At 50.5% G+C, this 26,137-nt stretch overlaps 1 protein-coding gene across 1 annotated transcript in view; it reads left to right on the top strand.

Annotated features, from left to right (window-relative positions):
* The window catches only part of LOC140192641 (growth factor receptor-bound protein 7-like), a gene marked incomplete at its 3' end in the record, with an annotated part of 52,167 nt that overhangs the window by 11,013 nt on the left and 15,017 nt on the right, over nucleotides 1–26,137 (top strand). The window contains exons 2-3 of the mRNA XM_072250172.1: nucleotides 10,771–10,930; nucleotides 17,830–17,962. Of these exons, the coding sequence (XP_072106273.1) occupies nucleotides 10,771–10,930; nucleotides 17,830–17,962 (293 nt within the window). The remainder of the gene's footprint in view (nucleotides 1–10,770; nucleotides 10,931–17,829; nucleotides 17,963–26,137) is intronic.

The raw sequence follows: 26,137 nt of genomic DNA, 5'->3' as shown, positions 1-26,137 counted from the left end.
AATCCAGGCAGCATCCTAGTGAATCTCCTCTGCACCCTCTCTAATCCAGGCAGCATCCTGGTGAATCTCCTCTGCACCCTCTCTAATCCAGGCAGCATCCTGGTGAATCTCCTCTGCACCCTCTCTAATCCAGGCAGCATCCTGGTGAATCTCCTCTGCACCCTCTCTAATCCAGGCAGCATCCTGGTGAATCTCCTCTGCACCCTCTCTAATCCAGGCAGCATCCTGGTGAATCTCCTCTGCACCCTCTCTAATCCAGGCAGCATCCTGGTGAATCTCCCTCTGCGCCCTCTCTAATCCAGGCAGCATCCTGGTGAATCTCCTCTGCACCCTCTCTAATCCAGGCAGCATCCTGGTGAATCTCCTCTGCACCCTCTGTAATCCAGGCAGCATCCTGGTGAATCTCCTCTGCACCCTCTCTAATTCAGGCAGCGTCCTTGTGAATCTCCTCTGCACCCTCTGTAATCCAGGCAGCATCCTGGTGAATCTCCTCTGCACCCTCTCTAATTCAGGCAGCGTCCTGGTGAATCTCCTCTGCACCCGTGCTAAGGTGAACGTAATTCTCCAAGTGTTTGATTTACCTGTCCATTGCCAGTGACTGTTAAATCCACTCAGGACCTGACAGTTCTGTGCTTTCAGCTCACACCCTGTCTGGCAGACCTCCAGCTCGGCGTGCCTGCACCTGGGGCGTGCTCATGAAAGCACCTGAGGAGTGATTGGGGCGTGTCGGTGGCGCCGTGCGGGCTGCAACGTTTGGGATTCAGGTGTCTCCACGTCGTTGATGGCTTCGTCCCAGCCCCCGCGGCAGCGGGGTTGTAATCCGGGACTAAAGCCAACTGGCCAATCACATCAAACCCGCAAGCAGGCCCGGGTTGTGTCAGAAACAAGTCCTGTCCCAGACCAATGCAGATAAGACCACAAGGCATAGGAGCAGAACCAGGCCATTCAGCCCATCTGGACTGCTGTGCCAGTCCATCACGGCTGATTTACTATCCCTCTCAACCCCATTCACCTGCCTTCTCCCCGTTATTGACGGCTCCCTGACTAATCTGGTCCAATCCACCTTTGCTTTAACTATACCCAATGATTTGGCCTTCACGGCCGTCTGTTGCAATGAATTGCACAGATTCACCACCCTCCGGCTAAAGAAATTCTCCTTATCTCTGTCTTAAATGGACGTCCCTCTATTCTGAGGCTGTGTCCTCTGGTCCTAGACTCCCCCACTGTGTGCTGAGAGGCCGAGACACAGATGGTAGGGACCCAATTGCTTGAGTATCCGAGATAGGTGATTTCGAGACGAAGACGAGAACGGGGTACTCGACCAGATGCCAGACAAGAGACTAGATGAGGATCCAAGCAAGAATCCAAATGAAGTCGAGCTGACGATCGAGCATCGAACCTGAGGTCGGGAGCTCTTTAAATATCCAAACCTTACCGCCAAGACATGGCCGCCAGTTAGCGGAGCGGGCCGGGATCTTGAACGGGAGCACTGCTACTAACCCTACTCTGGAGCACCAGAGCGCCTAATCTCCCGCGGCCGGGTGCGTGCCGTAACAACCCAAGCCCTTCAGAGTTTGTCGGGTTCCAATGGGACTCGTCGTTATGGAGCATTGAGGAAGGGTTCAGCAAAATGCAGCCTCGTTCCTCTGGAACCAGAGTCCAACACGCAGTGCATACATTGTAAACTCTGAATTGATTCCCCAGCCTGTGCCCTCATCTGCAAGGACTCTACAACTCGTATTTTCACTCGGTGTTAATCATTTTTTAGCTACACAGTCTGTCTCCTCTTGCACACTGGGCTGTCTGTCAGTCTCTGTGTGCGGCCGCTCATTGCTTCTGTCGTGTTTCTTTGTTCGGCTGTGAAGAAGAATCAGGTTTAACATCACCGGCCTGAGTCATGAAGTTTGTGAAAGTTAAATTAAATACAGGGTGCCAAAACAGAAATAAAAAGAACTAGTTCGGTCGTGTTCACGGGTTCAGTGTCCGTTCAGGAATCGGATGGCGGAGGGGAAGAAGCTGTTCCTGAATCGCTGAGTGTGTGTCTTCAGGCTCCTGTACCTCCTCCCTGATGGCAGAGGGGAAGAAGCTGTTCCTGAATCATTGAGTGTGTGTCTTCAGGCTCCTGTACCTCCTCCCTGATGGCAGAGGAGAAGAAGCTGTTCCTGAATCGCTGAGTGTGTGTCTTCAGGCTCCTGTACCTCCTCCCTGATGGCAGAGAGGAAGAAGCTGTTCCTGAATCGTTGAGTGTGTGTCTTCAGGCTCCTGTACCTCCTCCCTGATGGCAGAGGGGAAGGAGCTGTTCCTGAATCGTTGAGTGTGTGTCTTCAGGCTCCTGTACCTCCTCCCTGATGGCAGAGGGGAAGAAGCTGTTCCTGAATCGCTGAGTGTGTGTCTTCAGGTTCCCGTACCTCCTTCCCGACCGTAACAGTGAGAAGAGGGCGTGTCCTGGGTGTTGGGGGTCCTTAGTGATGGACGCTGTCTTCCTGTGGCACCGTTTCTTGAAGATCCTACAGAAGCTGGTGCCTGTGATGGTGCTGACTAATCTTACAGCTCTCTGTAGCTTACAAGCCAGTGGTGCAGCCAGTCAGAGTGATCTCCACGGTCCAGTGGTAGAAGTTTTTGAGTGTTTTCGTGGACAAACCAAATCTCCTCAAACTCTGAATGAAACCTAGCCGCTGTCTTGCTTGCTTTACAGCTGCATCGACGTGTCGGGTCCCGTCTGCGTTCGGGTTAGGTCACTCTCTCCACTTCAGGGCATGAAGGGATACGGGGAGAGGGCAGGAGTTTGAGGCTGAGAGGGGAAAATGGATCAGCCACGATGAGATGGTGGAACAGACTCGATGGGCCGAATGGCCTAATTCTGCTCCAATACATTTGGTCTTATGGCCAGGGCAGTGACAACATATAAAGGGTTAAATGAGCAGGGGAACACTAACCGTCAGGGAGTCCTACACAAGGTCTCCCAAGTCCCTTTGCATCTCAGATTCCTGGATTTTCTCCATTTAGAAAATAGTCGGCACATTTACTTCTCTTACCAAAGTGCAGGACCATGCATTTCCCAACATTGTATTTCATTTGCCACTTTCCTGTCCATTCTCCTAATCTGTCTAGGTCCTTCTGCAGCCTCCTCAACACTACCTGCCCCTCACCAATCTTTGTATCATCTGCAAACTTGGCAACAAAGGTTGGAGGAACAACACTTTATAGCCTCCAACCTGATGGCATGAACATCGACTTCTCAAACTTCCGCTAATGCCCCACCTCCCCCTCGTACCCCATCTGTTATTTATTTATATACACACATTCTTTCTCGCTCTCTCCTTTTTCTCCCTCTGTCCCTCTGACTATATCCCTTGCCCATCCTTTGGGTTTTCCCCCCTCCCCCTTTTCCTTCTCCCCGGACCTCCTGTCCCATGATCCTCTCATATCCCTTTTGCCTATCATCTGTCCAGCTCTTGGCTCCAGTCCTCCCCCTCCTGTCTTCTCCTATCATTTTGGATCTCCCCCTCCTCCTCCCACTTTCAAATCTCTTACTAGCTCTTCTTTCAGTCAGTCCTGACGAAGGGTCTCGGCCCGAAACGTCAACTGTACCTCTTCCTAGAGATGCTGCCTGGTCTGCTGCGTTCACCAGCAACTTTGATGTGTGTTGCCTGAAATTCCAGCATCTGAAGATTTCCTCATGTTGGCAACAAAGCCATCTATACCATCATCTAAATCATTGATATACAGCATGAAAAGAAACGGTCCCAACACCGACCCCTGCGGAACACCACTAGTCACTGGCAGACAACCAGAAAAGGATCCTTTTATTCCCACTCGCTGCCTCCAACCAATCAGCCAATGCTCTAACCATGCCAACTTTCCTATACTGGTGCTCTTAACTTGGTAAGCAGCCTCGTGTGTGGCACCTTGTCAAGGGCCTCCTGGAAGTCCCAATCTACCACGTCCACTGCATCCCCTTTATCTATCCCACTTGTAATCTCCTCAAAGAACTCCAGCAGGTTCGTCAGGCAGGAATTTCCCTGAAGGAAACCACGCTGACTTTGTGCTGTCTCGTCCTGTGTCACCAGCCCTGCACAGCCGAAGCCCAGCGGGGTCCTGCAACCACAATAAAGACGTTCACAATCGCGTGTGAACTGTATGTTTGTTGGCAGGAACAGACGCAATGGGCCAATGGGCCTGTTTCTGTGCTGTGCAGTTCCGTGTCGATGGCTGAAATGAGACACTGCCCGGCAGCACTGCCTGCTAACCCACATTCCAATCAGCCCAATTATCATTTGTTTGACTGACAAATCAGGTATCAGATAACTGCGAACAAAGAGCCTTTTCATCTGAGAGTCACGGTGAGTGTGTTTCTGTTGTTAAACAAGGGGATCAGAATCACAATCTGGTTTTTAATGTCACTGGCGCATGGCATGAATTTGCTGTTTCGTGGTATCGGTGCGGTGCCGTAGACGATAAAAATTAAAGGCTATCGATTACAACAAGTGTATGTAAAAGAAAAAGCTAAGTCAAGCCAGCGATGCAAAGAGGGGCAGCAAAAATGGTGTTCATGGTCCCTGGCCTGCAAACCTCTCAACCTTTCCTCTCCATGTACCCACCCAACTGTCCTTTAAATGTTGCTGTACCTGCCCCAGCCACTTCCTCAGGCAGCCCCAGTCCACATAGGAACCAACCCTTGTGTAAAAGTATAATCCTTTCCGCTTCCTCACATTTGGAACTTTTGCATAGTCCTCTGTTCCCTCCCCCCTCCTTCTTATTCTGGCATCTACCCCCCCCCCTTTCCAGCCCTGTTGAAGAGTCTCAGCTCGATATATCAGCTTTACACTCCCCCATAGATGCTGCCTCCTTCCCCTTTCCCCTCCCACCTACCTTCCCCCATCACCTGGTCTCACCTGTCACCTGTCAGCTTGTCCTCCTCACCACACCCACATTCCCCCCTCACCTGTCAGCTTGTCCTCCTCACCACACCCACATTCCCCCCTCACCTGGTCTCGCCTGTCACCTGTCAGTTTGTAATCTTCCCTTCCCCCATCACCTGGTCTCACCTGTCACCTGTCAGCTTGTCCTCCTCACCACACCCACATTCCCCCATCACCTGGTCTCACCTGTCACCTGTCAGCTTGTAATCTTCCCTTCCCCCTCACCTGGTCTCGCCTGTCACCTGTCAGCTTGTAATCTTCCCTTCCCCCTCACCTGGTCTCGCCTGTCACCTGTCAGCTTGTAATCTTCCCTTCCGCCTCACCTGGTCTCGCCTGTCACCTGTCAGCTTGTCCTCCTCACCACACCCACATTCCCCCCTCACCTGGTCTCACCTGTCACCTGTCACCTTGTAATCTTCCCTTCCCCCATCACCTGGTCTCACCCGTCACCTGTCAGCTTGTAATCTTCCCTTCCGCCTCACCTGGTCTCGCCTGTCACCTGTCAACTTGTAATCTTCCCTTCCCCCTCACCTGGTCTCGCCTGTCACCTGTCAGCTTGTAATCTTCCCTTCCCCCTCACCTGGTCTCGCCTGTCACCTGTCAGTTTGTAATCTTCCCTTCCCCCTCACCTGGTCTCGCCTGTCACCTGTCAGCTTGTAATCTTCCCTTCCCCCTCACCTGGTCTCGCCTGTCACCTGTCAGCTTGTAATCTTCCCTTCCCCCTCACCTGGTCTCGCCTGTCACCTGTCAGCTTGTAATCTTCCCTTCGCCCTCACCTGGTCTCGCCTGTCACCTGTCAGCCTGTAATCTTCCCTTCCCCCTCACCTGGTCTCGCCTGTCACCTGTCAGCTTGTCCTCCTCACCACACCCACATTCCCCCCTCACCTGGTCTCACCTGTCACCTGTCAGCTTGTAATCTTCCCTTCCCCCATCACCTGGTCTCACCTGTCACCTGTCAGCTTGTAATCTTCCCTTCCCCCTCACCTGGTCTCGCCTGTCACCTGTCAGCTTGTAATCTTCCCTTCCCCCACCCACCCAACTTCCCCCTAACGTTATTTAAACTAGCTGGCCGGCTGCTAAGGAGCTACTCTATTGCAGACATCCCACCTCTCCCGGAAGGTCCGGGAGTCTCCCGCAAATTGATGGTGCTACCTCCCCAAAATGAGTTTTTGCAGGGTGGGATGTCTGGTGATGCTAGTATTCATTTTGAGAGGACTAGAATATAAAAGCAAGGATGTAATGTCAAGACACTGGTCAGGCAGCTCTTGGTGTGTCTCGGGATCAGTTTTGGACCCCGTATCTAAAGAAAAGATCTGCTGGCATTGGAAAGGGTCCAGAGTGGATTCATAAGGATGATCCCAAGGACGAAAGTGGTTACCGTGAGAGGACCGATTGTTGGCCCTGGGCCTGTACTCACTGCAATTCAGAGGAATCAAACCCTACAGAATATTGAAAGGCACAGATAGAGTGGATGTGGAGAGGATGTTTCCTATGGTGGGGGAGTCTAGGACCAGAGGACACAGAGTGGATGTGGAGAGGATGTTTCCTATAGTGGGGGAGTCTAGGACCAGAGGACACAGATAGAGTGGATGTGGAGAGGATGTTTCCTACACTGGGGGAGTCTAGGACCAGAGGACACAGATAGAGTGGGTGTGGAGAGGATGTTTCCTATAGTGGGGGAGTCTAGGACCAGAAGACACAGATAGAGTGGATGTGGAGAGGATGTCTCCTATAATGGTGGAGTCTAGGACCAGAGGACACAGATAGAGTGGATGTGGAGAGGATGTTTCCTATAGTGGGGGAGTCCAGGACCAGAGGACACAGATAGAGTGGATGTGGAGAGGATGTCTCCTATAGTGGGGGGAGTCTAGGACCAGAGGACACAGATAGAGTGGATGTGGAGAGGATGTTTCCTATAGTGGGGGAGTCCAGGACCAGAGGACACAGATAGAGTGGATGTGGAGAGGATGTCTCCTATAGTGGGGGGAGTCTAGGACCAGAGGACACAGATAGAGTGGATGTGGAGAGGATGTTCCCTATAGTGGGGGAGTCTAGGACCAGAGGGCACAGATAGAGTGGATGTGGAGAGGATGTTCCCTATAGTGGGGGAGTCTAGGATCAGAGGACACAGATAGAGTGGATGTGGAGAGGATGTTCCCTATAGTGGGGGCGTCTAGGACCAGAGGACACAGATAGAGTGGATGTGGAGAGGATGTTCCCTATAGTGGGGGAGTCTAGGATCAGAGGACACACATAGAGTGGATGTGGAGAGGATGTTTCCTATAGTGGGGGGAGTCTAGGACCAGAGGGCACAGATAGAGTGGATGTGGAGAGGATGTTTCCTATAGTGGGGGAGTCTAGGACCAGAGGGCACAGATAGAGTGGATGTGGAGAGGATGTTTCCTATAGTGGGGGAGTCTAGGACCAGAGGACACAGATAGAGTGGATGTGGAGAGGATGTTTCCTATCGTGGGGGAGTCTAGGACCAGAGGACACAGATAGAGTGGATGTGGAGAGGATATTTCCTATCGTGGGGGAGTCTAGGACCAGAAGACACAGATAGAGTGGATGTGGAGAGGATGTTTCCTATAGTGGGGGAGTCTAGGACCAGAGGACACAGATAGAGTGGATGTGGAGAGGATGTTTCCTATCGTGGGGGAGTCTAGGACCAGAGGACACAGATAGAGTGGATGTGGAGAGGATGTTTCCTATCGTGGGGGAGTCTAGGACCAGAAGACACAGATAGAGTGGATGTGGAGAGGATGTTTCCTATAGTGGGGGAGTCTAGGACCAGAGGACACAGATAGAGTGGATGTGGAGAGGATGTTTCCTATAGTGGGGGAGTCTAGGACCAGAGGACACAGATAGAGTGGATGTGGAGAGGATGTTTCCTATAGTGGGGGAGTCTAGGACCAGAGGATGTCCATTTAGAACAGAGATGAGGTGGAATTTCTTCATCCAGATGTTAGTGAATCTGTGAAATTCATTGCCACAGGTGGCTGTGGAGTCCAAATCACTGGGTATATTTAAGGCGGTGATTTATAGATTCTTGATTAGTCAGGATGTCAGAGGTTATGGGGAGAAGGCAGGAGAATGGGGTTGAGAGGGATAGTAAATCAGTCATGACGGAATGGGGCAGCAAATGGTCTAATTCTGCCCCACGTCCTATGCTTCAAATTTAATGTCAAGTTGGAGCTTATTGTCATTCAACCATACACGGGTACACAGCTGAACAAAACATCGTTCCTCTGGGCCACGGTGTAAAGCACAGAACTACAGTCACGACCCACCACATGGAGTCTGAAAATTATGTTAGTACATGTCCCTTATGTTATGTTCAAACACTTTGAAACATTAAACTATTACAAAAGTGGGTAAGGGAGCCGGGAATGTGGGTCTAACTTCGAGTTTACTGTAAGCGAGGTCCGCTCGTATCATGTGGCAGAGTAATGATGTTTGCTGTTCACATATTCATACAAAAACCCGTAATGAATTCTTTAAATAAACAAGATTGCTTAATCCAACAATATATACATACAACATTACTCAAATATTACTGAGATATTAAAAACCCAACATCTTGCTTCATCATTTCAAGTTGGAGTTTATTGTCATTCAACCATACACGGTTCACAGCTGAACGAAACATCGTTCCTCTGGGCCACGGTGTAAAGCACAGTACTACAGTTATAACCCACCACATACAGTCACACAGAGCACATACCGTCACACAAAGTACATACAATCACACACAGGACATAGGTCACACACAGCCACTCACACAGCACATACAGTCAAGTCACACACAGTACAGATAGTCACACAATACATACAGTCACACACAGAACATACAGTCTCACACAGGACATACAGTCACACACATGAAATACAGTCACACACAGCATATATAGTCACACACAGAGCATAATCATACAAAGAACATATAGTCACATACAGCGCATGAGGTCACACACTGTAACACACTACACATACAGTCATACAAAGGACACAGTCACATTCAGCACAGTCACATACAGTACACAGTCACAGACAGCACATACAGTCACACACAGGATATACAGCCACACTCAGCCCACACAGTACACACAGTCACACACAGGACATACAGTCACACGCAGCACAAATGGTCACACACATTACAGAAACTTATTATCCACCACATACAGTCACAAAGCAACACCATCACATGTCCCAGGGTGACATGGCCTGAATACTGACTGGTTGACGTAAAGGTTAAGGTGCTTCTATGAGACAGTGTAATGTTACTGACACTATTGTAATCAAACAAGCAGTCGTACAAATACGTGACACAGCAGCAATGAAAGGTGGAAAGGGACCAGTGCAGGAGGGGACTGTGCCCGTGAGTTGGGGAGTCGGGGTGGGGGTGGAGGGGGTTTCACGCAGCGGGTGGCAGTGGATTGTTACGAAGTACAACGACCTGGGGGGGGGGGCGGTGGTCTTAGGGTGAGGCAGATCTCCTTTTCTGCAGTGAGCCACGGTAAACAGTTCAGAGCAAATTTATTGTCAAATTACATACATGTCACCGTATACGACCCCGAGATTCATTTTCTTGCTGGCATTCACAGCAGATCCAAAGAAATACAGTCGAATTAGTGAAAAACCCCAATCAGAAAAGAAGTGAAAATTGTGTAAATATAAATAAATAAATCATACTGAGAACATGAGATGTGAAGAGTCTTTGAAACTGACTCCTTAGGTTGTGGAATTAGTTCAGAGTTGTGGTCAATGGAGTTACTCATGTTGGTTCATAACTGTTCCTGAACCTGGTGGTGTGGGTCCTGAGGCTCCTGTACCTCCTTCCTGATGATTGAGGGGTAATAACTGTTCCTGAACCTGGTGGTGTGGGACCTGAGGCTCCTGTACCTCCTTCCTGATGGTTGCGGGGGTAATAACTGTTCCTGAACCTGGTGGTGTGGGTCCTGAGGCACATGTACCTCCTTCCTGATGGTTGAGGGGGTAGTAACTGTTCCTGAACCTGGTGGTGTGGGTCCTGAGGCTCGTGTACCTCCTTCCTGATGGTTGAGGGGGTAATAACTGTTCCTGAACCTGGTGGTGTGGGACCTGAGGCTCCTGTACCTCCTTCCTGATGGTTGAGGGGTAATAACTGTTCCTGACCTGGTGGTGTGGGTCCTGAGGCTCCTGTACCTCCTTCCTGATGGTTGGGGGGGGTGGGTAATAACTGTTCCTGAACCTGGTGGTGTGGGTCCTGAGGCTCGTGTACCTCCTTCCTGATGGTTGAGGGGGTAGTAACTGTTCCTGAACCTGGTGGTGTGGGTCCTGAGGCTCCTGTACCTCCTTCCTGATGATTGAGGGGTAATAACTGTTCCTGAACCTGGTGGTGTGGGTCCTGAGGCTCCTGTACCTCCTTCCTGATGGTTGATGGGTAATAACTGTTCCTGAACCTGGTGGTGTGGGTCCTGAGGCTCCTGTACCTCCTTCCTGATGGTTGAGGGGTTAATAACTGTTCCTGAACCTGGTGGTGTGGGACCTGAGGCTCCCGTACCTCCTTCCTGATGTTTGAGGGGTAATAACTGTCCCTGAACCTGGTGGTGTGGGTCCTGAGGCTCCTGTACCTCCTTCCTGATGGTTGAGGGGTTAATAACTGTTCCTGAACCTGGTGGCGAGGGACGCCCAGCCTGACGGTGAATCGCACTGTATCTCTGAAAGGCTGGCGGAAGCAGTTTTAACCAAGAGTTGGATTAGACGAGGGTCGGGAAATCTCCGGGGATGGGAGGTGGTGGGCAGTTGATCTGGGAAAGCGTCCTCAGAACTTCCTGACGGTGAAGTAACCCGTTGTCTTCGACAGCTGCTGACATGGAGGTGGTCGCGCTGGAGGAGACCGCGAGCAGCAGGCTGGACCAGCTGTACCAGAGGGATGCTGTCGCAGTCCGGCCCAATGGCCACCGGACGTCCAGCCGGCCCGAACCGGGTCAGAGGTCACAGCCAGTCCACATACAAGTGAGAAGGTAAAATATCTCAAAGGAAGGATCGGCAGGGTGGAGTCAGTTCCAGGAAACGTTCGGTCACCATTTGTAGTATATGGCAGCCAATGGGGGAGCGAGGTGGGCATCTACCCAGATGCCAGACGGGTCTTTGGGACGTAGAGTTGGAGGAGTGGAGAGGGCAACCGGGGGGGGGGGGGGGGGAAGACAAACAGAAGGTATTTCGCATACACTAGAAATCCAGAGCAACACACACTAAACACTGGAGGAACTCAGCAGTTCAGGCAGCATCTACAGAGGACAAGAGACGATCGACGTTTTAGGCCGAGACCCTTCATCAGGACTGGAAAGGTAGAGGGAAGAGGCCAGAATAAGAAGGTGGGAGGAGGACAGGTGAGACCAGGTGAGGGGGAAGGTTGGTGTGTGGGGGAGGGGGAGGAGGAAAAACTGACAGGTGACAGGTGAGACCAGGTGAGGGGGAAGGTGGGTGGGAGGGGGAGGAGGACAAGCTGACAGGTGACAGGTGAGATCAGGTGAGGGGAAAGGTGGGTGGGGGAGTGGGGATGATATAATTACCTTTGAAATTCCCTCTTTGTCACTAGACCAACGTTTACATTTTGCTTATCTCTTAGGTGAAAACACACAAAATATTGAATGCAAACATAAGCCAGCAGACACTCAGCCAGTTAGGCAGCAGACACACAAGAGAGTATTTGATAATATTGATGGTTGATTACTATTCAATAGGATTGAAGGAATACAGGGGAAATATTCAGGACTGCACAAAAGTCTTTGGCACATATATATAGCTCAGGTGCTGAGCCTTCTGCACGGTGCTGTATTTGTCAACGGGGAGCGGAGAGCGAGTTTGTAAATCTGGTGGGGAGCAGAGGATGTTGGGAATGGCGAGGGTGGAGCGCTGCAGGAGGGGTGTGGGACAGGTGGCAGAGAAGGAGAGCCGGGGGGGTGGGGGGAAGGTGGTATGGGTGCAGACACACCCAGCCCTGAGAGACAAGGAAGGTGATTTGGTTCACTGATCATTACAGAATGTCTCTCTGGTGCTTCCCGCTCCCTCCCCTCTCCTTTCCCCTTTTCCCAACCATGATTCCCCTCTCCCTTCCCCTTTTCCCAACCATGATTCCCCTCTCCCTCCCCCTTTTCCCAACCATGATTCCCCCTCTCCCTTCCCCCCTCCCTTCTCCTTTTCCCAACCATGATTCCACTCTCCCTTCCCCTTTTCCCAACCATGATTCCCCTCTCCCTCCCCCTTTCTCAACCATGATTCCCCCTCTTCCTTCCCCTTTTCCCAATCATGATTCCCCTCTCCCTTCCCCTTTTCCCAACCATGATTCCCCTCTCCCTTCCCCTTTTCCTGACCATGATTCCCCCTCTCCCTTCCCCTTTTCCCAACCACGATTCCCCTCTCCCTCCCCCTTTTCCAGACCATGATTCCCCTCTCCCTTCCCCTTTTCCCAACCATGATTCCCCTCTCCCTTCCCCTTTTCCCAACCATGATTCCCCTCTCCCTCCCCCTTTCTCAACCATGATTCCCCCTCTTCCTTCCCCTTTTCCCAATCATGATTCCCCTCTCCCTTCCCCTTTTCCCAACCATGATTCACCTCTCCCTCCCCCTTTTCCTGACCATGATTCCCCCTCTCCCTTCCCCTTTTCCCAACCACGATTCCCCTCTCCCTCCCCCTTTTCCAGACCATGATTCCCCTCTCCATTCCCCTTTTCCCAACCCAGATTCCCCTCTCCCTCCCCCTTTTCCAGACCATGATTCCCCTCTCCCTTCCCCTTTTACCAACCATGATTCCCCTCTCCCTTCCCCTTTTTCCAACCATGATTCCCCTCTCCCTCCCCCTTTCTCAACCATGATTCCCCCTCTTCCTTCCCCTTTTCCCAATCATGATTCCCCTCTCCCTTCCCCTTTTCCCAACCATTGATTCCCCCTCTCCCTTCCCCTTTCCCAACCATGATTCCCTTCTCCCTTCCCCTTTTCCCAATCATGATTCCCTTCTCCCTTCCCCTTTTCCCAACCATGATTCCCCTCTCCCTTCCCCTTTTCCCAACCATGATTCCCCCTCTGCCTTCCCCTTTTCTCAACCATGATTCCCCCTCTCCCTTCCCCTTTTTCCAACCATGATTCCCTTCTCCCTTTCCCTTTTCCCAACCATGATTCCCTTCTCCCTTCCCCTTTTCCCAACCATGATTCTCCTCTCCCTTCCCCTTTACCCAACCATGATTCCCCTCTCCCTTCCCCTTTTCCAATCATGATTCCCCTCTCCCTTCCCCCTTTTCCCAACCATGATTCCCCTCTCCCTTCCCCTTTTCCCAACCATGATTCCCCCTCTCCCTTCCCCTTTTCCCAACCATGATTCCCCCTCTCCCTTCCCCTTTTCCCAACCACAATTCCCCCTCTCCCTCCCCCTTTTCCCAACCGTGATTCCCCTCTCCCTCCCCTTTTCCCAACCATGATTCCCCTCTTCCTATCCTCTGTTCCAACCGTGATTCTCTCTCTCCCTTCCCCTTTTCCCAACCATGATTCCCCCTCTCCCTCCCCTTTTCCTGACCATGATTCCCCTCTCCCTTCCTCTTTTCCCAACCATGATTCCCCCTCCCTTCCCCTTTTCCCAACCACGATTCCCCTCTCCCTCCCCTTTCCCAACCATGATTCCCCTCTCCCTCCCCTTTTCCCAACCATGATTCCCCTCTCCCTGCCCCCCCTTCCCACTCTCAGTCCACAATAGAGACCCAGATCAGAATCAGGTTTATCGTCACTCAGACGTGTCAGGAAATTTGTGTTATTTTGTGGCAGCAGTACAGTGCAATACATAAAATTACTACAGTACTGTGCAAAAGTCTGGGGCACCCTCGCTATACAATTGTACCTCAGAACTTCGCGCAGAACTCTTCAAGGATGTTACCGGGACTTGGGGACCCGAGTTACAGGGAAAGGTTGAAGAACAGGCGAGGACTTCATTCCCTGGATTGAGGAGAGGTTTGAGAGAGGCTTACAGAATTGCGAGGGGTAGAGATAGGGTAAATGCAAGCAGGCGTTTACCCACCGTGGTTTGGAGAGACAGGAATGAGAAGTCAAGGATCAAGGGTGAAAGGTGAAAAGTTCAAGGGGAACCTGAGGGGGATCTTCTTCACCGGGAGGAAGGTGAGGGTGCGGAATGAGCCGCCAATGCAAGTGATGGATGCGGGTTCGGTCTCAGTGTTTAAGAGAGCTTAGAACCTTCCTGCATAGTGCAGATTCTTGGGGTCCACGACATTGTGAAAACTTTTTAACCTACTCCAAGGTCAATCTTACCCTTCCCTCCCACGTAACCCTCCGTTTTTCTATCATCCATGTGCCCATCTAAGAGTCTCTTCAATGTCCCTAATGTACCTGCCTCTCCCACCACCCCTGGCCGGGTGTTCCACACACCCACCACTCTCTGTGTAAAAAAAAAAAAGAATTCCTCTGATATTCCCCCCAACCCATACCTTCTCCAATCTTTAAAATTATGCCCTCTTGTATTAACCATTTCTACCCTGGAAAAAGGTCTCCGGCTCTCCACTCTACTGGTGCTTCAGATCATCTCGAGCAAGTCACCTCCTAATCATCTTGTTCTAAGTGACGTGTTGAGAACCTTCAGATGATAAAACCGTAAGACCCATCAAGCCTTCTCCACCAGCCAACTGTGACAATAAATTCCGTAGGTTCAATACCCTCTAACTAAAGAAATTTCTCATCATCTCTGTTCTAAATGGATGTCCCTCATTTCTGAGGCTGTGTCCTCTGGTCCTAGATCCACTATAGGAAACATCCTCTCCACAACCACTCTATCTGTGCCCTCTGGTTCCAGACTCCCCCACTATAGGAAACATCCTCTCCACATCCACTCTATCTGTGTCCTCTGGTCCTAGACTCCCCCACTATAGGGAACATCCTCTCTACATCCAGTCTATCTGTATCCTCTGGTCCTAGACTCCCCCCACTATAGGAAACATCCTCTCTACATCCACTCTATCTGTGTCCTCTGGTCATAGACTCCTCCACTGTAGGAAATATCCTCTCCACATCCACTCTATCTGTGTCCTCTGGTCCTAGACTCCCCACTATAGGGAACGTCCTCTCTACATCCACTCTATCTGTATCCTCTGGTCATAGACTCCCCCACTATAGAAAACATCCTCTCCACATCCACTCTGTGTCCTCTGGTCCTAGACTCCCCCCACTATAGGAAACATCCTCTCTACATCCACTCTATCTGTGTTCTCTGGTCCTAGACTCCCCCACTACAGAAAACATCCTCTCCAGGTCAACTCTATCTAGGCTTTTCAACAGTTAAAAGGAATATTAAATTGTTAGCTATTAATATTGAAGTAGTAAAATGGATTCAGCAGTGGATGGATGGGAGATGCCAGAGAGTAGTGGTGAATAAACTGTTTGTCAGATTGGAGGCCGGTGACTAGTGGTGTGCCTCAGGGATCTGTACTGGGGTCCAGTGGTGTTTGTCGTATACATTAATGATCTGGGTGATGGGGTGGTAAATTGGATGAGTAAGTATACAGATGATACTAAGATAGATGGCGTTGTGGATAATGAAGTAGGTTTTCAAAGCTTGCAGAGAGATTTAGGCCAGTTAGAAGAGTGGGATGAAAGATGGCAGATGGAGTTTAATGCTGATAAATGTGAGGTGCTATATTTTGGTAGGACTAATCAAAATAGGACACACATGGTAAATGGTAGGGCATTGAAGAATGCAGTAGAACAGAGGGATCTAGGAATAATGGTGCATAGTTCCCTGAAGGTGGAATTTCATGTGGATAGGGTGGTGAAGAAAGCTTTTGGTATGCTGGCCTTTATAAATCAGAGCATTGAGTATAGGAGTTGGGATGTAATGTTGAAATTGTACAAGGCATTGGTGAGGCCAAATTTGGAGTTTTGTGTACAGTTCTGGTCACCGAATTATAGGAAAGATGTCAACAAAATTGAGAGAGTACAGAGAAGATTTACCAGAATGTTACCTGGGTTTCATCACCTAAGTTACAGAGAAAGGTTGAACAAGTTGGGTCTTTATTCTTTGGAGCGTAGAAGGTTGAGGGGGGGACTTGATAGAGGTGTTTAAAATTATGAGGGGGATGGATAGAGTTGACATGGATAGGCTTTTTCCATTGAAAGTGGGGGAGATTCAAACAAGAGGACATGAGTTGTGAGTTAAACATAGAGACATAGAAAATAGGTGCAGGAATAGGCCATTCGGCCTTTGAGCCTTCACTGCCATTCAGTAGGATCATGGCTGATCATCCAACTCAGAACCCTGTACCAGCCTTCCCTCCATACCCCCTGATCCCTTTAGCCACAAGGGCCATATCTAACTCCCTCTTAAATATAGCCAATGAACTGGCCTCAACTGTTTCCTGTGGCAGAGAATTCCACAGATTCACCACTCTCTGTGTGAAGAAGTTTTTCCTCATCTCAGTCCTAAAAGGCTTCCCCTTTATCCTTAAACTGTGACTCCTCGTTCTGGACTTCCCCAACATCGGGAACAATCTTCCTGCATCTAGCCTGTCCAATCCTTTAGGATTTTATAGGTTTCAATCAGATCCCCCCTCAATCTTCTAAATTCCAGAGAGTATAAGCCTAGTCGATCCAGTCTTTCATCATATGAAAGTTCTGCCATCCCAGGAATCAATCTGGTGAACCTTCTTTGTACTCCCTCTATGGCAAGAATGTCCTTCCTCAGATTAGGGGACCAAAACTGCACACAATACTCCAGGTGTGGTCTCACCAAGGCCTTGTACAACTGCAGTAGTACCTCCCTGCTCCTGTACTCGAATCCTCTTGCTATAAATGCCAGCATACCATTCGCCTTTTTCACCGCCTGCTGTACCTGCATGCCCACTTTCAATGACTGGTGTATAATGACACCCTGGTCTCGTTGCACCTCCCCTTTTCCTAATCGGCCACCATTCAGATAATAATCTGTTTTCCTATTTTTGCCACCAAAGTGGATAACTTCACATTTATCCACATTAAATTGCATCTGCCATGAATTTGCCCACTCACCTAACCTATCCAAGTCACTCTGCATCCTCTTAGCATCCTCCTCACAGCTAACCCTGCCACCCAGCTTCGTGTCATCCGCAAACTTGGAGATGCTGCATTTAATTCCCTCATCCAAGTCATTAATATATATTGTAAACAACTGGGGTCCCAGCACTGAGCCTTGCGGTACCCCACTAGTCACCGCCTGCCATTCTGAAAAGGTCCCGTTTATTCCCACTCTTTGCTTCCTGTCTGCCAACCAATTCTCTATCCACATCAATACCTTAACCCCCAATACCGTGTGCTTTAAGTTTGCACACTAATCTCCTGTGTGGGACCTTGTCAAAAGCCTTCTGAAAATCCAAATATACCACATCCACTGGTTCTCCCCTATCCACTCTACTAGTTACATCCTCAAAAAATTCTATGAGATTCGTCAGACATGATTTTCCTTTCACAAATCCATGCTGACTTTGTCCGATGATTTCACCGGACAAAGGGCAAAAGTTTAGGGGTAACATGAGGGGGGACTTCTTTACTCAGAGAGTGGTAGCTGTGTGGAACGAGCTTCCAGCAGAAGTGGTTGAGGCAGGTTCGATGTTGTCATTTAAAGTTAAATTGGACAGTTATATGGACAGGAAAGGAATGGAGGGTTATGGGCTGAGTGCAGGTCGGTGGGACTAGGTGAGAGTAAGAGTTCGGCACGGACTAGAAGGGCCGAGATGTCCTGTTTCCGTGCTGTAATTGTTGTATGGTTATATTATTATTTGATAGGTTTCAATGAAATCTCACCTCCACACCCCACCCCCATTCTTCTGAGCTCCAGAGGGTACAGCCCAGAGCCATCCGACAGCACTCAGTTTGTGGTTTTAATTTCCCACAGGCCGCTGCAGGAGGGGGAACTGCACACGTCATCGATGCCGGCCATCCCCAACCCTTTCCCGGAGCTCTGCAACCAGCCCTGCTCCCCGAGCCTCGGCAACAGCTCCAAGCCACCGGCCAGCAGATCCACCCTCGTAAGTACCGGCAGTCGTCTCCTGCCTCGCCCTGCGGTCGAAATGTCTGATGAGTATTTATCTACCTAGAGCTCAGAACAGGCCCTACGAGCGGCCCACCGACTTAACCCCAGTCTAAACACGGCGACGATTTACAACGACCGGTTATCCAGTACGCCTTTGGTCTCTGGGCGGTAAGCGCCTCACCCGTGTGAAACCCGTGCGGCACAGGATTTCTAACGGACTACGCCAGAGCGTGGCCAAGTGATTAGAGCGTTGGGCTCGCGATCTGAAGGTCGTGGGTTCGAGCCTCGGCCAGGGCAGCGCGTTGCGTCCTTGAGCAAGGCACTGAACCACACACAGCTCCGGCTGAAACTGGGTACCGGCAAAAATGCTGGGGGGGTTAACCTCACGACAGACTGGCGTCCTATCCGGGGGGTGAGGGTGGAGTCTCGTACTCTCGGTCGCTTCACGCCACGGAAATCGGCGTAAGCTGCAGCCTGATGGGCCACAAGGCTCGGGACGGACTTTTAAAAAAGGGACCAGTGCTGAACTCCACTGCCAACCTACCGGGAGATCTGCCACTGACCAAAAACTCAACCGGGCCGAGCACAGGGGCTGCTCAGGTGCTGGCGTCCCTCCCGAACCCCACTGTGAGAGGACCTTCACCAGAGAGACTGTGGCTGTCATGGAAGAGCAGGCGTGTGATGTTGAGCCTTTTGAAGGCACTGGTGATCGGCAGAAAAGACATTGGGCTGGAGAAGGAAGGAGAGTGGACCGTGGGAGGGGGGAGCACCAGGGGAGAGGTGGTGATAGCCAGGTGAGGAAAGAGATAGAGAGGGAAGTGTATGGCCATGCCCTTTGTTAGAATGAATAAAAACGCAGACTAATTTTCGAACCAGGGAGCAAATTCAGACATACAAAGGGGACTTGGGAGTCCTTGTGTAGGATTCCCTGAGGAAGGTGGTGAGGAAGGCAAATGCAATATTAGCATTCATTTCCAGAGAACTAGAATATAAAAGCAAGGATGTAACATTGGGGCTTTAAAAAGTGCTGGTGAAGCCTCACTTGGAGTACTGTCAGCAGTTCTGGGCTCCTTATCTGAGAAAGGATGTGCTGAAACTGGAGAAGGTTCAAAAGAGGTTGGGGAAAATGATTGTAAGATTGAAAGGCTTGTCATATGAAGAGTGTCTGATGGCTCCAGGCCTCAATTCACTAGAATTTAGAAGAACGAGGGGGACCTCATTGAAACCTATCGAATATTGAAAGGCCGCGATAGAGTGGATGTGGAGAGGATGTTTCCTATAGTGGGGGAGTCTAGGACCAGAGGCACAGATAGAGTGGATGTGGAGAGGATGTTTCCTATAGTGGGGGAGTCTAGGACCAGAGGACACAGATAGAGTGGATATGGAGAGGATGTTTCCTATAGTGGGGGAGTCTAGGACCAGAGGACACAGATAGAGTGGACATAGAGAGGATGTTTCCTGTAGTGGGGGAGTCTAGAACCAGAGGACACAGATGGCGTGGATGTGGAGAGGATGTTTCCTATAGTGGGGGAGTCTAGGACCAGAGGACACAGATAGAGTGGATGTGGAGAGGATGTTTCCTATAGTGGGAGAGTCTAGGACCAGAGGACACAGATAGAGTGGATGTGGAGAGGATGTTTCCTATAGTGGGGGAGTCTAGGACCAGAGGACACAGATAGAGTGGATGTGGAGAGGATGTTTCCCATAGTGGGGGAGTCTAGGACCAGAGGGCACAGATAGAGTGGATGTGGAGAGGATGTTTCCTATAGTGGGAGAGTCTAGGACCAGAGGACACAGATAGAGTGGATGTGGAGAGGTTGTTTCCTATAGTGGGGGAGTCTAGGACCAGAGGACACAGATAGAGTGGATGTGGAGAGGATGTTTCCTATAGTGGGGTGAGTCTAGGACCAGAGGACACAGATAGAGTGGATGTGGAGAGGATGTTTCCTATAGTGGGGGAGTCTGGGACCGGAGGACACAGATAGAGTGGATGTGGAGAGAATGTTTCCTATAGTGGGGGGAGTCTAGGACCAGAGGGCACAGATAGTGTGGATGTGGAGAGGATGGTTCCTGTAGTGGGGGAGTCTAGGACCAGAGGGCACAGCCACAGAATAGAGAGACGTCCATTTAGAACAGAGATGAGGAATTTCTTTAGCCAGAGCGTGGTGAATTTGTGGAATTTATTACCACAGACGGCTGTGGAGGCTGAGTCACTGGGTACATTTAAATGGAGGTTGATAGATTCTTGATTAGTCAGGGCGTCAAAGGTTAAGGGGGGTAGGCAGGAGAATGGGGTTGAGAGGGATAGTAAATCAGCCATGATGGAAAGGTGGAGCAGACTAGATGGGCTGAGTGGCCTACTTCTGCTCCTGTACTGCCCTATGGGCTTACAAAGTGAATCTCAGGGTTGTGTATAGTGACAGGTATGTACCTTGATACTGAATTCACTTTGAACTCTGAACTTTTTAAAAAAGTTGGCTTTGAACCTCCTCACTTGCCGCGACACACTCTCCCCCTACCCTTTGTTTGTACTGCGCGGGCGAACCCATCTGGGCGCCCAGCCTCTGCCTGAGAACTCAAAGTTCAGTCCCTGACTCACGCTTGAAACCACTTTCGGTGTTGCCTGGTGACAGTGGAAATCGTGCCTGGACACCGGTCACGTGGCTGTGATTGATTTGCTCTGCAAACAAGGCGGACTGCTGAGTTTGGGAAACCAAGGTTAAACAACCTCACCCCAGGAGCCAAGTGAAGCCCGTTGTCATTTAACTGTTTGTCTGTATATGTAAAACATAAGTGACCATTTAACGTTTGTAGAAACGAGACAAGCGTTTCCCCAGAGTAGAGTGTAGAACACAGTCGTACACGTAACACACAATATTAATGCGGTAATCAGGGTCAGGTCAGATGTCACTGGCAGATTAACCTGCCCTTTTATGCCGAGACGTGAATCACTCCCTCCCCCCCCACCCCCCCCGGATAAACGCACGATTCGGAGTCTGTCCTCAGTCAGTTCCCCAGCTCCTCGGCGGAGCAGACTGCTCATTAGATTAGATTAGATTATTTTATTGTCATTGTGCCGAGTACAGTTACAAAGCCAATGAAATGCAGTTAGCATCAGTGCAAAGAATAGTGTTATTTACAAACTAACTGTGAATAAAAAGTAAGTGCTACAGCACACAAATATAAAAGTACTGAGACAGTACAAGACGGGTGCAATACTGTGATGTGAGGTTCAGCAGGGTCACCGCCTCAGGGAATAAGCTCTTCCTGTGCCTGCTGGTGCGGGAGCGGAGGCTCCTGTAGCACCTACCGGATGGGAGGAGAGTAAAAAGTCCATGGTTAGGGTGAGATGCATCCCTGATAATGCTTTTCGCCCTGCCCACGCAGCGTTTATGGTAGATGTTCTCAATGGTGGGCAATTGGGTGCCGATAATCATGCATCCACCAATGAGATTATTCTTCAGCGGGAGCGCTGTCCGCCACGGCTGCGGAGGGAGAGCGGAGTTAACGCTTCAGCGGGAGCGCTGTCCGCCACGGCTGCGGAGGGAGAGCGGAGTTAACGCTTCAGGTCCGCCACCAGTTCTGCGATGAGTATCCCCCCACCCCCCCACCCCGACCCCCTCCAGGGTGAAGTCACTCACCTCCAGGGAGGCTGTCATTTGAGACCCTTCCACCTGGGTTTTCCCCGTCGCAGTGGAACAACAAGAGGCTCCTTTGAATTTTGACCAGAACGTGTTGGCAGTGATGAAGGACGGATCATGTCTAACAAGCCTGATGGAGTTCTTTGAGGAGGTGACCAGGCATATAGATGAGGGTAGTGCAGTGAATGTGATCTACATGGATTTTAGTAAGGCATATGACAAGGTTCCACACGGTAGGCTTATTCAGAAAGTTAGAAGGCATGGGATCCAGGGAAGTTTGACCAGGTGGATTCAGAATTGGCTTGCCTGCAGAAGGCAGAGGGTGGTGGTGGAGGGAGTACATTCAGATTGGAGGATTGTGACTAGTGGTGTCCCACAAGGATCTGTTCTGGAACCTCTACTTTTCGTGATTTTTGTTAACGACCTGGATGTGGGGGCGGAAGGGTGGGCTGGCAAGTTTGCAGACGACACAAAGGTTGGTGGTGTTGTAGATAGTGCAGAGGATTGTCAAAGATTGCAGAGAGACATTGATAGGAGGCAGAAGTGGGCTGAGAAGTGGCAGATGGAGTTCAACCCAGAGAAGTGTGAGGTGGTACTCCTTGGAAGGACAAACTCCCAGGCAGAGTACAAAGTTAATGGCAGGATACTTGGTAGTGTGGAGGAGCAGGGGGATCTGGGGGTTCATGTCCACAGATCCCTGAAAGTTGCCTCACAGGTAGATGGGGTAGTTAAGAAAGCTTATGGGATAGAGCTTAAGAGTCGCGGGGGTAATGATGCAGCTCTATAAAACTCTGGTTAGGCCACACTTGGAGTACTGTGCCCAGTTCTGGTCAGCTCACTATAGGAGGGATGTGGAAGCATTGGAAAGGGTACAGAGGAGATTTACCAGGATGCTGCCTGGTTTAGAGAGTATGCATTATGATCAGAGATTAAGGGAGCTAGGGCTTTACTCTCTGGAGAGAAGGAGGATGAGAGGAGACATGATAGAGGTGTACAAGATATTAAGAGGAATAGATAGAGTGGACAGCCAGCACCTCTTCCCCAGGGCACCACTGCTCAATACAAGAGGACATGGCTTTAAGGTAAGGGGTGGGAAGTTCAAGGGGGATATTAGAGGAAGGTTTTTTACTCAGAGAGTGGTTGGTGCGTGGAATGCACTGCCTGAGTCAGTAGTGGAGGCAGATATACTAGTGAAGTTTAAGAGACTACTAGACAGGTATATGGAGGAATTTAAGGTGGGGGCTTATATGGGAGGCAGGGTTTGAGGGTCGGCACAACATTGTGGGCCGAAGAGCCTGTACTGTGCTGTACTATTCTATGTTCTGTGTCTGCCACTCGGCTCCCAACTCTGAGCTGTCCTGGTCAGAATCGGAACCAGATTTAGTATCACTGGCATCTGTCAAAAAATATGTTGCTTTGTAGCAGCAGGACCTTGCAATACATACAGTCCTGTGGGCAATTCTCAGGCGCAAATACTGTATATAACTAGAGTGCCTAAGACTTTGCACACACTACTGTGTTTGTCAGCGTGGAGCGGAGAGCGAGTTTGTAAATCTGGCGGGAGCAGAGGACGTTGGGAATGGCGAGGGTGGAGCGCCAAGGGAGGGGTGAGGGACAAGTGGCAGTGCCAGGATATGGGGGGGTACAGAGACACCCAGCCCTGAGACAGCAGGCAAGGTCATTTGATCACAAACAATTGGTTCCCAGATCATTACAGAATGTCTCTCTGGTGTTTCCCACTCCCTCCCCTCTCCCTTCCCCTCTTCCCAACTGTGACTCCCCTTTCTCTGCACTCCCCTTCCCACTCTCAGTCCCATATCAGAATCAGGCTTATCATCACTCATATAGGTCATGAAATTTGTTCTTTCTTTGTGGCAGCAGTATAGTGCAATGCATAAAATTACTAGACTGAGCCCAAAGTCTTAGGCACCCTAGCAATATATATGTGTCCAAGAATTTTGCATATTACTGTCTGTAATATGCAAAATATGCTATCTGTTTTCACACACATATGGTGTTGCTGCTTGGATAACAGAACATCTGAAAGAGGACACGTGAGACCAGATTGTCCGCCGATCCTTGCTTAGAACCGTTCACTGCAACCTCTAGGAGAGACGCCAGGCAGTACTATTGCTGCCCGACAAGGAAGGAAAAGGAGCAGCACCTCCACTGCCAGGTCCAGCACGGTTTCCACGTCCTTATGGTGGGGCATCCAGGTCTCTCAAGACTTGGTCTCCGGCAGGCGCCCCCCCCCCCCCCCTCGGCCCCCAACACACGGCAGAACTGCACAAAACTGACTGTCACCGTCGGATATGATGGAGAACCAACCAGTCACTCAAGTAATGTCACAGTACGATGACGCTGGTGCTGGTGAACCACGGCGACGTGTTTCAGGCAGCTTACAAAACTTCTATATAAACTTCTTTTGAACTACTCTCACCGCAGTCTGCAGCCTGTAATTCCCCTCTGAATCATGTTCATTTGAACCGTCTTCTGAAGGACACAGCGGCCCTATCTCCCTGCTGCAAGCAAACATAAGACCTTAAAACTTGAACAAGATCAGGCCATTCAGCCTATCGAGTGTTCCCAGCCATCCCACCATGGCCGATCCACTTCCCTCTCAAACCCGGTCTCCTGCCGTCTCCCCCTAACCTTTCATGCCCTGACAAATCAAGAATCTGCCAACCTCCGCCTTAAATACACCCAGTGAATTGGCCTCCACAGACGTCTGTGGCAATGAATTCCACAGATTCACCACCCTCTGTCTAAAGAAATTCCTCCTCATCTCCGTTCTAAATGGACGTCCCTCTATTCCAAAGCTATGTCCTCTGGTCCGAGACTCTCCCGCTATAGGAAGCGTCCTCTCCACATCCACTCTATCTGTGTCCTCTGGTCCAAGACTCCCCCACTATAGCAAACATCCTCTCCACATCCACTGTATCTGTGTTCTCTGGTCCTAGACTCCCCAACTATAGCAAACATCCTCTCCACATCCACTCTATCTGTGCCCTCTGGTCCTAGACTCCCCCACCATAGGAAACATCCTCTCCACATCCACTCTATCTGTGCCCTCTGGTCCTAGACTCCCCCACTATAGGAAACATCCTCTCCACATCTACTCTATCGAGGCCTTTCAACATTCAATATGTTTCAATGAGATCCCCCCCTCATTCTTTTGAATTCTGGTGAGTACAGGCCGAGAGCTATCAATCACTCCTTGTATGATAACCCATTCATTCCAGGGATCATTCTGGTGGGCCTCCTCTCAACCCTCTCCAATATCAGCACATGCTTTCTTAAATAAGGGGCCCAAAACTGCTCGCTGTAGGACCAAGTGAAGATTCCTATACATCGCCATGGCCATGGGGGAGGAGGGGTGGACTCCAAGCTGGGGTATGAAACTCCCTCTTCCCAGTATCCGGTTAGCATATGTGTTGTTGCTGGAGAACAAGATCAAGGAGTTGAGGGCAAGATTGCGATATCAGAGGGAGATGAGAAATTGCTGCGTTTTCTATTTCACGGAGACGTGGCTCACTGCAGATATGTTGGTCAGACTTGAGGGCTTCCTGATATGCAGGTTGAGCCAGGCTGCTGATTCAGAGAAGTGTTGGTGCAGGGAGGGAGTCTTTGTTCAATGATGAACTCTTTCTGGAACTCTTGATCCCCAGACCAACCGAAGAAAATATTCTCTTCCATGCAGTTTAGTCAAAGTCTGTCCCGAGCCTTTGTGGCCCATCAGGCCAGTGCTTATGCCGGTTTCTGTGGCGTGAAGCAACTGGGAGTACGAGACTACCCCCCGGATGGGACGCCAGTCTATCGTGAGGTTAACCCCCAGCATTTGCCAGTACCCATTTTCAGCTGGAGCAGTGCGTGCCTTGCTCAAAGACACAACAAGCTGCCTTGGCCGAGATTCGAACCCACGACCTTCAGATCGTGAGCCCAACGCCCTAACCACTTGGCCACGCACCACACTCCATGCAGTTTACATACCACTAAACGCCGATGGTAATCAGACACTCAATGTACTGCACGCTCTCGTCAGCAAGCAAGATACAGCCAGGCCTGACGGCTTTTCAGACCGTTGTTGGGTCAGGCTTGCGTGAAGAAATCTCAGGGCAGTTATCATCAGCGTATCACCTGCAGCACCAGGGGTCCCAACACACTCGGCCACTACAATGGGGAATGACTTCACCCAGCAGAGGGGAAGGGCAGAGATGAGTGGTGAGGTGAGGGGGAGGAGAGGTGAGGTAAGGTGAAGGGGGAGGGGAGGTGAGGGTGAGGGGATGGGGAGAGGAGATGAGGGAAGAGGTGAGGGGCCAGAGGTGAGATAAGGTGAAGGGGGAAGGGAGGTGAGGCGAGGAGAGATGAGGGTGAGGGGGTGTAAGGAGAGGGAGGAGGAAGTGAGGATGAGGTGAGGGAGGAGGAAGAGAGGATAGAGGAGGTGAGGGAGGAGGTGATGGAAGAGGTGGGGAAGGACAAAGTAATGGATGAGGTGAGGGAGGAGGGAGGGAGGTGGTAGGGGAGGACAA

This window comes from Mobula birostris, unplaced genomic scaffold (assembly GCF_030028105.1).
Source record: "Mobula birostris isolate sMobBir1 unplaced genomic scaffold, sMobBir1.hap1 scaffold_1923, whole genome shotgun sequence".
In the NCBI taxonomy this organism is placed as follows: Eukaryota; Metazoa; Chordata; class Chondrichthyes; order Myliobatiformes; family Myliobatidae; genus Mobula; species Mobula birostris.
This window is presented reverse-complemented; position numbering and strand designations above follow the sequence as displayed.